At 39.0% G+C, this 14,251-nt stretch overlaps 1 protein-coding gene across 4 annotated transcripts in view; it reads right to left on the bottom strand.

Annotated features, from left to right (window-relative positions):
- Nucleotides 1-14,251, bottom strand: part of RNF170 (ring finger protein 170) — a 34,273-nt gene that overhangs the window by 13,135 nt on the left and 6,887 nt on the right. For 2 of the 4 annotated variants that reach the window (XM_089903810.1, XM_089903812.1), the window contains 3 exons: nt 5,872-5,950; nt 4,112-4,220; nt 493-566 (listed from right to left, as the gene is read on the bottom strand). In XM_089903810.1, the coding sequence (XP_089759936.1) occupies nt 493-566; nt 4,112-4,220; nt 5,872-5,950 (262 nt within the window). The remainder of the gene's footprint in view (nt 1-492; nt 567-4,111; nt 4,221-5,871; nt 5,951-14,251) is intronic. The other 2 variants (XM_089903813.1, XM_089903811.1) reach the window with 1 other exon arrangement.

Raw genomic sequence — 14,251 nt, forward strand, 5'->3', positions numbered from 1 at the left:
GCATCTGTACTGATCTAACAGGCTAATCTGCTCTGGGTGATGCGACGTGGCCACGGCTCCACAAGAGACATTTTTCAAAGGCATTGTTCGTCATTTAAAGCTGTCTGGACCCTCACCACAGATGGGCAGGTTAAAAAGAAAGTACAACTGAAAAACTATTTTTTTCAAAAGAAGTCTATGCAGAGCATATTTGCTTAAGCCTGATTGCCACTTCAGTTGTTCCCTTGCTGGTGTTACAACAAAGACTTATTAGGATTTGGGGAAGGGTTCATGTACCAGCTGTTTTTCACTATGACTGAAGGGATATCAAAGGGAATTCCCTTTTTTTTGAGGTGTCTTAAAGACATTAAAATAATGGAGAAACATCAGAGAAGCTTTGGATAAATGAAGTTCTGCTAAAAACATAAAAATAATTCAAGAGTTAGATACAGAAACTATAAAAATTTACAAAATGAGCTAGTATAAATGATGTTTTCTGGGCACAAACATTACCGTTTGTCTACAGATTGGACAACTGATTGCCCCAAGCCATGAACCGTATCGCCAGTACGCCACAATGCAGGTACCTAATGGGAAGAAAACATTAATATTGATGTTGTTAAGTCCATATATCCTGGGAAAGTTTCATATATTTGAAATATTTTAACAGCATCACCTATTTTAAAATGTTTTTTACTTTGTCCAACCAAGTCTTAAGGCAAATTCAAATCTAATAACAATTCCAAGCCACTGAAAAATATTTTAATTTAAACTACCCGTTAAGATACAAGCATTTTTACAATCAAAAGCAAGCATGCATTAACTGCTTCAATGCTATGAGGCTTAACAGAAAATACTGCATTTCCTATGTGAATAAATAAAACAGTAATTGAACATTACTGTACATATGACAACCAACAAATCACACTATAAATTTTCTGTTGCAAATTTGATATATATGTTACAGAAACACAACTTCCATTTTTCTAAAAGTTTAGAAAACCAAGTCACTTAAGTATCAATAATAGTAATTAGGTAGTATGCACAAAGGAGCCAAAGGATACAAAGATTTCACGCTTCCTGCCCTAACAAAGTTCATAATCCAGTTAAGTAACTGAATCAACTTTTGTACTGGACGGATTTGATTTTTCTTCTTGAAGGCATTGATGAGCAGTGAAACAGGTAAACACAGCCTAGAGAGAGGATTTACAGACCTTAAAAAGTGGTGGTAGGTGCACTAAGTGTATAGGCACTAAAGTTCAGACCAGTAACAAATGAAGGAGTATTTTTAAATACTGGCTGATGTTTAAGGAGCCAATTCAGTTTCTCCTCTGCAGGCCCCCATTTCTCAGATCATCCAGGTTCCACTGTGAATCTGAACTAACTGCTTCCTGGCTCCTTCAATCAAATTGAGGGGACCAAGGTAACGTACTTACATGACTCAGAAGGTAGTTACATCTTGAAGTGTGTAATATTAAATTTCAGTACAAAAGGTGTACAGAATTTGAACCCAACTTTGTAGGGTTGGTAAGATTAGACAGGCAGAAGACAGGAGCGAGGACACTCTGGGTTTTGCGATGGCAGGAACAAATCCCAGAGGCAGAAATAATGGTACACAAGGCCACTGGTGAGCAGGCCACTGCCTGAAGCCAAGGCCGCCCAATCTGACCATTAGTGACTGTGGGGAAAAACTGGTTCGATGATTTAAAGACAAGTTTAAAAAGCTAAACCATCTGTATCTGATATCTTTTCCTGCTCTCAGGGTGCTGTGTTAATTCGATAATATTTACTAAATACTTTGAGCAGTCTAATTTCACATAGAAACCATATGAAAGCAAAACTGATCATAAATATGTTAGTATTATTACCATCTGTAATGATGCCTTAGATTTACCTACTACCTTTTCACCCAAAAGTCCACTGTGTTTTGACATATGTTAATTTATTTAATTCCATAACTTTTTCCACAGATTGGAGTATAGGTGTCCTTGGTTTGCAAATTATGTAGTGGCCACTTGCCTGCACTGGAAAACTATGGTCCAGCAAATCAAACACTTCAGTTCATACACATCTGCTGTGATGTGCCTGATGCTTTCCCTTAACTAGGATGGCGGGAGAGATGGCTCAATGACTTGAATCCGGGGCACAATCTCTCTAGATCTGTCTATTTGTAAAATGAGAATAAGGCCTCATAAGACTGCCGGGGAATTAAATAAAGTAATGTGGGTTACAAATGCAAGTTAGGTGAAGTCTGTTGCTGCTGTCATTCTTGACTTGCTGTAAAGGAACAGAACTGTAGTTCCACACATGGAGCTAAGCTGAAATGCTCTTCATATACATGGTATCAGTATCCTTGAACTACTGTTCAAAGAAACACATTTCTATTTATTAAGAAGCTGAATAACTAGTTTTTTTTTTTTTTTAACCTTTGAAGCTACAGACAGTAAATAAAAGTGTCCCAACAAGAAGGGCAGGATATCGGAAGGAATCTACCCTATTACCCCAGACCCAGAGGTAAAACCAAGAGCACAGCACAGCCATCTTTCAACTGACCGGGTTATCCACACAGTGCATCACCTAAGCCTGGGCTGGCAAATAGACTTCGCCCAGCCTGCCAGACCTCACTGATTCCCAACCCCTGCCTCGGGTGCTGTGCTAGGGGACGGCCGAGGCACAGCCAGACCCAGAGCAAGTCCACAATCGATAAGGAACGTCGGCCAGAGGTTTGAGGGGGAACGTCTGCTTTCTCTGATGGCCATTTAATCCCCTACCCCAGCACCTGATCTTTCATTATTTGGCTGCTCACTAGCACTTCCAACAGATAATTAAGGATAGACACTGAAATAGTGCTTTGTAATTTGTTAGTTACTTAGACAAAAACCAGAAGGAAGAGGTTGAAATTCATGGATGAGGCAATGATGGGATTGGTCAGTGCTGACTAAATGGGCACAAGGTATAGAAAACCCTGCATAGCATGGAATGGATTCCAGATACTTTATTTCACCCCCAACAGCATGAACAGTAACACTGTATACCTTGGAATTCTGACTCTTAGACAAAAGATACAAAGGGGAGAAAGCAAAGTACAAATCACTGTGCTACATGTTAAATCAGTACAGTTTGGGAGCAATCAGCACCCTATCTTGCATACAGCTGTTCGAAGGGAAAGAAATACTACCAATAAAAAATAGGTCTCATGATGAGATAAACCTTAAGGAGAGGGTAGTTGTATAAACCACCGTTCACATAGTATTGGGTTGGCCAAAAAATTCGTTTGGGTTTTTGGTAACATCTTACGGGAAACCCCGAACGAACTTTTTGGCCAGCCCAACAGAACTGCGCACAGGCTGTGAAGTCAGACCCGGGTTTAAAACCTAGCTCTGTCCGTCTGCAGCTGGGCTGCCCTTTGTAAAATTTCTTAGCGCTGCTGAGCCTCGGGGTTCCTCACCTGTGAGCTGGGATGAGATGGAGTATGTTGCGTCCAGCACACAGCAGGCCCATAATAACTGACTCCTGCCAATCTCACGTGACCACAGCCAGCAGTGGCCATGCGGTATGTCCCATCACTCTCTGTGACTCTTCCTGGAAGGTCAGGAGATGCCCAGGGGTGGACAGCACCCCTTCCTGACACTAAGTGCGACATCAACGTCCCTTCTCGTCCCTCTACATGTTCTAGGGTTCCCAAGCCTCTGGAAGTCCCGGAGGAAGAGAGGTAAGAACTTCTGCACCGACTCAGAGTGAAAAAGAGGTGGCAGAGCCAAGGGAAGGTCTCGGGCAAGGTCCTTGGGAGAAGAACCCTGCTGCCTTGGGAAGGAGGAGTAATAAATGAAACCACCAGAAAGCGATGAAAATGAGGAATTCAGTGACTCCCTCATGGTACAGATATCCTTAACTCACTATTCAAAGAAACACATTTCTGTTTATTGGGGGGTTGAATAACTAGTCTTTTTAATCTTTGAACTACGGACACTAAATAAAAGTGGCTGACAACAAGAGCAGGATCTCAGAAGCAATCTGCCCCACTCACAAAATACAAAACGTGACAGAGAGAAAATTAGGAATCCGGCTTGTGCACACACACGGGTCTTGGTCTAAATAGTCACTTTTACCAAGAACAGCATTGTTTGCTTACCACAAAAGAGATGTCCACAGTTTGTTTCAACAGGGAGGGAAGCTTGATGTAAACAGATCGGACAGTACATGTCAGTGTAGAACTGCTGTCGGGCAGCAGCAGGTGCATCCTGGTGAGAAGACAAGTGCATATTGAGACACGACACACACAGTCTTTTCAAAATTCATCTTCATGCTAAAAGATACTTAACAATACAGTCAGGACTGTGCAATCCTCAAATTTTAGATGTGCACTAGTTAAGGTCTTACAAGTTTGAGAAACTTATGAGGCTCCAGTGTTGTTCTGCCTAAACTGCATGGTCTCTACCTTCCTTCCTGAACACAGTCTAAAGATAAAGATAAAAAGATATATCTAAAGATAAAAAGCCGATTAACTCAGGAGTTACTCTATTAGAAAGAGTAAGTTATTCTGGGTAACACAGGCTGAGCTCATGCATTCATTAGCTGAAAATAAGAAATGTCAAACTACTCCCCAGGTGTTAGCTTTCTTCTATTTTTAACATCTGTTTCATTCATACATTCCTGATAGTCGTTACATGTCTGAAGATTATGCGATAGTTGTATGTGAAATCACTTTGTAAATTATAAAACACCAGGCCAGCATGAATTATTGATAACAAGAGCTCTGGAACACAGTACCACTAATATGCTTAAACTATTTTTGCATCAGTGAATTTAAGTTCTATGAAGCAAGAATTCTTGTCTGTTTAGTTCACAAATGAATTCTCAATGCCCAGAACAATGTCTGACATATGGTAGATGTTCAATAAATATTTGGTGAATGGATAAATCATAAAAACCCTCTTTGGAATTAAAATTTGACTGGTGGGTAGACAATTTTTAATTTTGTTTTTGATATTAGGTATCTCAGCATGAAGGTATACAATGTCCTACTTAATCCAGCTTTCATAAAATATATTACATTTCTGGTTCTTAGGGAATCCATATGGTTAAAAGCAAAGAAGAGGCAGAGGAGAAAAGTTTTCTTCTTTGCCTAAGTAGTTTTAACAACTTTGATCACCGAAGAAAAAGAAAAGGAAAAAAAGCCATCCCTTATAGTCATTTCTTTGAAGGTCTTAGGGGAATATACTTTATTTATTTATTTTTTAAAATTTATTTATTTATTTTTGGCTGCATTGGGTCTTCGTTGCTGCGCGTGGGCTTTCTTTAGTTGCTGCGAGCGGGGGCTACTCTTCATTGCGGTGCACGGGCTTCTCATTGCGGTGGCTTCTCTTGTTGCGGAGCACGGGCTCTAGGTGCGCAGGCTTCAGTAGTTGTGGCTCGCAGGCTCGAGAGCGCAGGCTCAGTAGTTGTGGCACATGGGCTTAGCTGCTCTGCGGCATGTGGGATCCTCCTGGACAAGGGCTCGAAGCCGTGTCCCCCGCATTGGCAGGCGGATTCCTAACCACTGCACCACCAGGGAAGCCCGGGAATATGTTTTAGAAAGAGTAGTTTTTCCACTACATTTCATTAAAGCCAATTAGACAGTAATTATTTCCTCACAAGTAAATAATAGGAAAACTGTTGTCTTTTAAAGCAAGTTAAAACTAAATTCATGAAAACATCTTAATTAGATTAAGACTAGTCATTTGCTTAATCTGAAAATGTACAATCAATAGAATAATAAAGGTAACTCCAAGCAGGAAAGAAGCACATGCTTCCAAAAAGGAATTTATTGATATATCATCACAATTTCTTATGCAAGGGGAGTGATAACATCTGCTCCTCATACAAATGCACAGATTTATATCACAACAGTACCTGTTCTGTTTGAAGTTGTTCCCGAAGCACCCGTACTAGCTCTTGGTTTTCTGGGTGAATGTTTTGATGTGCATTTCTGCTGAATAAATTATAATACGGTTTTAATATAAAATATTGTTAGATGAATCCATTTTCCTTATGGGTCTAATTTTTGACCTAGACTACTAGCAACATAAGAAATGTAAATGATGGCCTACAACTGTACTCCAACTGTAGGACTGAACATTCTAGGCTATTCTGAGATCACTGATTATCGGCTCATTTCAGGTTTAACTGGCAAATGATGAAATCCAGAGGCCTAGTACCTTGGGGATTGAATGTAATTTCAGACTTACATATAATATAACACGTTTATTTCTTTTGTAAGATTTCTTGTATTATTATGTATTTGAACACTTTTCCATATCTAATTAGGTCCTTCTCCCAACTTTTCACCTATGAGGTGAGAGGGACAGAGAAAAACAAAACCTAAAATGTATAATGTAGAAAAGCCCAAACCTATGATACCACTAATCTCTTAACATTAACAATTAAAATGAAGAATCAAAGGCAGGAAGTTAGAGGTCCATATAAAAGGATGGGATGCGTGAAGTGAGGACTGAAAACTAGAAGCAGTGGTTAGGTTGGTAGGGTCAGGGGTGAAGATTTACATCTGAATCAGTTTAGTTTCATTTGGCTATAGAAGTTTTTTCTAAACCTAAATCTCTTTAACAGCAATATTTTAAGTCTACTCAGTGTCAGTGTTATTAATCTACAGAAGAGCCTTTACTCTCTAGCTGACCCAATATAGCACAGCAATAAGAACTCTAAATCAATATTCTAATGGGATAAGGAAAATTAAAGAAATCCATCCCAGGGTTATTTAATTTTTAGTAAAAAATTTAAATTTTAGAAAAGAAAGCCGAAAAAATATAACCATTAGTTCAGAGACAACATAAAAACAATTTAAAGTCAAATATCTAATCAGAAGCTCAACATAAATGTAATGAAACGACTTGAATTCTGTTTAAACACCTTAAATTTTGGTGGATTATTTATTTTAAAATGTTACGTTCTTATGACTGAATAAATGAATCAGTGAAAGAAAGCTACTCTATGGGAAAAACAATCTATCAAGGAACAGCCCAGGAAGCAGCCTATTTACACACCAGGAAACACCCAGCTAACTGGAAAATTCTCAGCTCTTTGACAATGAAAAACCATTCCCTTTTCATTGGAAAAAAACAGGCATGGTTTTCTGAGGATTGATGTAAACCATGTGACTGGAAGGTCTTTCTTTTGGTCTCTTTCCATAAAAGAGAAGATATAAAATTCTTAAATCTGATAGTAGAATATTAGAAAAGTCAAAGTATAGCCAAAGAACAAGAACAAACAGCCCAAGATGCTAAACATGGCCTGTAGCTCAGGGAGCTAATTGTGACTGGCAACTTTGAGTACAGAACCAAGAATCTAGAAATCTAATCAAGATAGATTGAAAGCTAGATTAGAAGATCAGGAACATACTGTTATAGAGAAAACCTCAGGCCTCAAATGGCATCACCTGTGCTAAAGCCTATGACACCAAACCGAGACTTCACACCTGGCCCAACTGCAGCTCCCACCTTCCCCAGGAATGGGATCTGAATTGGTCAATCTGGGGTTTCCTGGTCAGCACCAAGGAGGTAGCCTGCATGATAAGACCCCTGCCATTTCCTTCCCCCAGAAGAAGAAGTCTTGTTCTGAAATAATCCTAACTTTTCTTTTGCTAATAACTTCCTTGCCCCACCCTCCTTCTGCCTATAAAAACCTGCTATTTCATACAACTCCCGGAAATATCTCTCTACTTGCTGGATGGGGTGCTGCCTGATTCATGAATAGCTTAGTAAAGCCAATTAGATCTTCAAATTTACTTGGTTTAATTTTTGTCCTTTATCAATATGATCACCTTAGCTATGAGAAAATGATGGCATATGACACTAAGCAGGTCTAAAGTGAGATGCCAAGGAAAACAGTGGCTCTGCTATGAAACAGAAGTACATGTGTTGTTAGTGTATTTATCAACGATTTATGGTCCTTCTAACTTCTCTGAAAAGAGAAACCAAAACTGTCAAACCAGTTAAGTTATATGTAGCCCTGGAAAAGAGCCAGGAACCTCTGATATGAGGAAAGCAATGATACCCAAAGCGTGGGTCAGGAAAGGAAGTTTGAATCAAAGTTTACAAATATGCAAGCATGTGGTTCATAGGTTAACCTGCCTACCAGACCCTTCTGACTGGCTTCTGGTATGTCAACACATGGCAGCTATTATTAATGGCTTAAGAAGGAAGACCAAATAGAAAAGATTTAAAAAGAAATTAATTATAACTACAAAACATCGCTGAAAGATATTAAAGACACAAATAAATGGAAAGACATCCCATGTTCATAGATTGGAAGACAACATTTTTAGGATGTCAATACTATCCAAAGTGATCTATCTTCAGATTCAGTGCAACCCCTCTCAAAATCCCAACAGCATTCTTTGCAGAAATAGAAAAACCCATACTAAAATTTATATGGTATCTCAAGGGACTCCAAATAGCCAAGATAATCTTGAAAGAGAAGAACAAAGTTGTAAGACACTTCCTGATTTCAAAACTTGCCACAAAGTTATAGTAAAAACAATGTGGTGCTGGTAATAAGGACAAACGTATAAACCAATGGAATAGACCCCAGAGACCAGAAATAAACTTTCACATGTATGGTCAATTGTTTTTTTAAAAATATTTATTTACTTATTTATTTGGCTGCACCAGGTCTTGGTTGCAGCAGGCAGGGTCCTTAGTTATGGCATGCAAACTCCCAGTAGCAGCATGCATGTGGGATCTAGTTCCCTGACCAGGGAGCGAACCCAGGCCCCCTGCATCGGGAGCACAGAGTCCCAACCACTGCGCACCAGGGAAGTCCCTGGTCAATTGGTTTTTGACAAGGATGCCAAGACCCTTCCGTGGAGTAAGGACAGTCTTTTCAACAAATGGTGCGGGAAAAACTGGATATCCATATGCAAATATAATGAAGTCGGACCCTTACCTCATACCATATACAAAAATTAACTTAAAATGGATAGAAGACCTAAACTTAAGAGCTACAACTATAAAAATCTTAGAAAAAAACACAGAGGGAAATCTCTGTGACCTTGGATTTGGCAATGATTTCTTAACCATGACACCAAAACACAGGCGACGAATGAAAAAATAGATAAATTGGACTTCATCAAAATTTAAAAATTCTGTGCATCAAAGGACACTATCAAGAGTATAAAAAGACAACCAACAGAATGAAATAAAATATTTATAAATCATATATTTGATAGGTGATTAAGATAGAATATAGAAATAACTCAAACACAAAAAAGCAAACAACCTAATTCGAATATGCACGAAGGACTTGAATAGACATTTCTCTAAAGAAGTCATACAGATGGCCAATAGGCACATGAAATGATGTTCAACATCATTAGTCATCAGTGAAATGCAAATGAAAACCACAGTGAGATACCCCTTCACACCCAGTAGGATGACTATCAAAAAAACACAAAGTAGCAACTGTTGGCCAGGATGTAGAGAAATTAGAACCATTGTGCATTGCTGGTGGGAATGTAAAACAGAGCGCTGCTGTGAAAAACAGACTGAAGGTTCCTCAAAAAGTTACACACAGAATTACCACATGATCATGCAATTCCAGTTGAAAGCAAGGACTCAGATTCTTGTACCCCAACGTTCACAGAGTACCATTCAAAATAGACAAAAGGTGGGAACAACCTAAATATCCATCAACAGATGAATAAACAAAATGTGGTATATACATACAATGGAATATATATATATTTTTACATCTTTATTGGAGTATAATTGCTTTACAATGGTGTGTTAGTTTCTGCTTTATAACAAAGTGAATCAGTTATACATATACATATGTTCCCATATCTCTTCCCTCTTGCGTCTCCCTCCCTCCCACCCTCCCTATCCCACCCCTCCAGGCGGTCACAAAGCACCGAGCTGATCTCCCTGTGCTATGCGGCTGCTTCCCACTAGCTATCTACCTTACGTTTGGTAGTGTATATATGTCCATGCCTCTCTCTCGCTTTGTCACAGCTTACCCTTCCCCCTCCCTATATCCTCAAGTCCATTCTCTAGTAGGTCTGTGTCTTTATTCCTGCCTTACCCCAAGGTTCTTCATGACATTTTTTTTTCTTAAATTCCATATATACGTGTTAGCATATGGTATTTGTCTTTCTCTTTCTGACTCACTTCACTCTGTATGACAGACTCTAGGTCTATCCACCTCATTACAAATAGCTCAATTTCGTCATACAATGGAATATTATTCAGCCATAAAAAGGAATGAAATTCTGGTAGATGATACAGCATGGATGAACCTTGCATGCGTTACTAAATGAAAATGCCAGAATGCTAAATGAAATAAGCCAGACACAAATGGACAAACACGGTCTAATTCCACTTTATGAGGTACCTAGAATAGCCTAATTTCTCGAGGCAGAAGGTGGAATAAAGGTTACCAGGAGCAGGGGGAGGAGAAATAAGGAGTTATTATTTAACTGGTAGAGTTTCTGTTTCGGATGATGAGAAAGTTCTGGAAATAAACAGTGGTGATGGTTACATAACACTGTGAATGTACTTAATGCCAATGAATTGTACACTTAAAGTGAGAACTTTTATGTTAAGGATATGTTACCACAATAGAAACAAAGGATGAATTATAATGACTACAGACATCAAAGAAATTACAGAAAAGAGACAAAAAGTTCCTTTGTTTGAATCTTCTAGTACGCATGCTACCCCTCCCCTAACTCATTAATTGAATACTTCAGCTAAAGTAGCAGGATGACAATTGCCAACTGAATTTGAATCTGAACAGCTGGACAGCAACTTAAACTGACCTCCCATCCAATCATATGACAGATTCAAGACAACATCCACGTAATGGGGAGCACCTTATATCATTTGAAAAGTTATATCTTAGGTTAAGCCAAAATCTCATCATTTAGCTCCACCTATTGGCCCGGTATGAGATAATAGAAAATATATATTAATAGATATTGGTCTCTGCTCCTGGTTCCTGGCACAGAGCTCCAGAAACACTTGCAAATTCCTAAGTGATAAGAGTACTAGGAGTACCTTGTATTCTAAGATTTGGTCTTTGACCTGGCCCCTCACACAGGGTTCCTGAAGGCCTTGTAAATTCCTGGGTGACAGGAGTGTCTTTTGCTCTAATGAGGTGACTCTGGGTGGGCTCCTGGATGAGGGCTGCTCCCCGGAAGGACAAAGTCCTGATTAGGAGCTTGGAATGTTCAGCATCTGCCACCCCTGCCCCCATTCTCCAGAGAGAGGAGGGGCCAGAAACAGAGTGAATAATCGATGACGCCTACATGAGGGAGCCTCCATGAGATCCCAGCAGTGCGGTCCAGAGAGCTTCAGGTGGGTGAACACGTCCACACCAGGAAGGTGACGCACCCCAACTCCACGGGGACAGAGGCTCCTGCGCTCAGGACCCCCCGGACCTCGCCCTATGCATCTCTTCATCTGGCTGTGCATCTGTATCCCTTATCACACCCTTTAATAAACTGGTAAACCTAACTGCTTCCCTGAGTTCTGTGACCTGCTCTAGCAAATTAATCAAACCTGAGGAGGGGGTCACGAGAACCTCCGATTTCTTGTGGATAACCTGGGGACAGAAATCAGACAGAAGCTGGGGGTGACTTGGGGACCGACTACTTGCCGTTGGCATATGAAGTGTGGTGGTGAGCAGGCTTGTGGGACTGAGCCCTTAACCTGTGGAGCTGACACCATCTCCAGGCAGACAGTATCAGAACTGAGTTAAACTGTGGGACGCCCAGCTGGTGTCATGGAGAATTGCCTGGAGGGGAAAAGCCCACACACATTTGGTGACCAGAAGTGAAGAGTTCTGTGTAAATATAAAGGAGACACAGGAGAGAAACGGTAGGGAAGAACTGGGTCCTTCACTACATAAGAAGGAAAAATCTGTAGGTTTTGTCTTTTACACCCTAGTTCTCTCCATGAAGCTACACAGAATTAACCTAATTCTTCTTCAACAAAACAAGCTCTCATCGTATTTAAAGCTTTTGCATCCTACAGTCTTTTCCCCTAAGCTGGATAGCCCCAGTTCTTTCAGGCATTTTTATATGATTTGTTTCCATAGCTTTACCCATTTTGATAACCTCCCCTGAATGTTTTCCAATTTAAAATTCTTGACCCAAACTGACTATAATCTATATGTGACCTTTATCTGATTATTCTGATTAATACACCTTGATGCTGTTAAGTTTTTGGCAGCTACAACATACAATTGCCTTATTAATAGAAACTTCTATTTTGGGCTTCACATCACTACAGTCTGTGAGGAAAAATATTTTATTTACAAGTAATAATTATCCATAGTAGAGAAATTAGAAAAACAAATAAAGGAAAAGAAAAATATTTTTAAATAAAATTAATTTTATAAAAATACTTTTTTTAAACAAAATGGGCTACTTGACCTATGGTTTTGTCACGTGCCTTTTACTTAATTCTCACTCAACAATTTATCATGGATACTTTCAAATGACAATAAATTCATATCTGCATCCCATTCTTAATAGGTAAAGAGCAGATTTTTTTTTTGGTATTTGCCTAGTCATGACCCATTTTTAAAACAGCTTGATTGAGGTGTAATTAATCACCACCGTCAATTTTAGAACATTTTCATCACCTCAAAAAGAACCCTGTACCCTTTAGTTATTGCCCCCATATCTCCAACTCCAGTTCTATACAACCACTAATCTACTTTCTATCTCTATGGATTTTCCGATTGTGAACATAAGAACAGACTCAAATATATGGCCTTTTGTGTCTGGCTTATTTCACTTAGCACAATGTTTTCAAGTTTCCTCCATAAGGTAGCATGTGTGCATCAGTATGTCATTCCTTTTTAAAGCTGAATAATATTCCATTGCATGGATATACCACCTTTTGTTTACCCATTCATCTATTGATGGATCCATTCATCTGTTTCCACCTTTTGGCTATTATGAATAATCCTGCTGTAAACATTCCTGTACAAGTTCTTATGTGGAGATATGCTTTCATTTCTCATGGGTATATATACTTAGGAATAAAATTGCTAGCATATATGGTAACACTATGTTTACTCATTTGAGGAACCGATAGTCTTCCAAAGTGGCTGCACCATTTTAACTCCCCTACCAGTAGTGTATGAGGGTTCCAATTTCTCCATATCCTCAACAATTGTTATTATTTGACTTTTTGGACCTAGCCATCCCAGTGGGTATGAAGCTGTATCTCACTGTGGTTTTGATTTGCATTCCCCTGAATGACTAAGAATGTCAGGCATCTATTCACGTACTTATGGGCCATTTGTATATCTCTGGAGGAATGTCTATTCTGGTCCTTCGCCCATTTATTAATTGGGTTACTCATCTTTTTATTATTGAGTTTTGGGTTCTCTACGTATTCAGATATAAGGGCCTGATCAGATATATGACTTGAAATGTTTTCTCCCATTCAGTGAAATGACTTTTCACTGTCTTGATGAAGTTCTTTGAAGCAAAAAAAGTTGTTACTTTTGATGAATTCCAATTTGTCTATTCTTTCTTTTGTTGATCATGCTTTTGGCATCATATCTAAGAATCTTCATGATTTACTCCTATGTTTTCTTGTAAGAGTTTTATAATTTTGCCCTTACATTTAAATCTTTGATCCATTTTGAGTTAAATTTTGCATATGATGTAGTATGGGTCCAACTTTATTCTTTTGCATGTGGCTATCCAGTTGTCCCAACATCATTTGTTGAAATCTTTCCCCACTGAAAGGTCTTGGCACCATTGTCAAAAACCAGCTGACCACAGATGTATGGGATGACCCATTTTTAAATCTTGATTCTGTTGTACCAATACATTAGCTATCCATCCCAACTGACAATTTAACAAACATGCTTCTTTTGTCTTCTTCATCCCAGTTGCTAACAGAAATGAGAAGAACAGGCTCAGAAGCAGAGCCCTGCAACAATTCAGTGTCCTTCTTTTTTGGCTTACACTAAAACATTAGTCAGCACTCCTGGGAATGATCTGTCAACCAGTTATAAACTCACTTAAATCTGCTATCATCTGGTCATCATTTCCCCACTATGTCCACAAGGGCATCACCAGGTACCGTGTAAAATACTCTACTGAAATCAAGATAATGTCACCCTAATAAGAAACTAACCATGCAGAGGTAAAAGAGAATGCTCATATTCTGTTTAATAATCCTTTCTATAATTTTTATAAGAAACTAACAGATCTGTACTTTTTGGAATTACTGTAATCTCTTTTCTACTTTATACT

The sequence above is a fragment of the Delphinapterus leucas genome, chromosome 21, assembly GCF_059928025.1.
Source record: "Delphinapterus leucas isolate spDelLeu-1000000601 "Yukka" chromosome 21, BTC_Dleu_Yukka2, whole genome shotgun sequence".
NCBI lineage: Eukaryota > Metazoa > Chordata > Mammalia > Artiodactyla > Monodontidae > Delphinapterus > Delphinapterus leucas.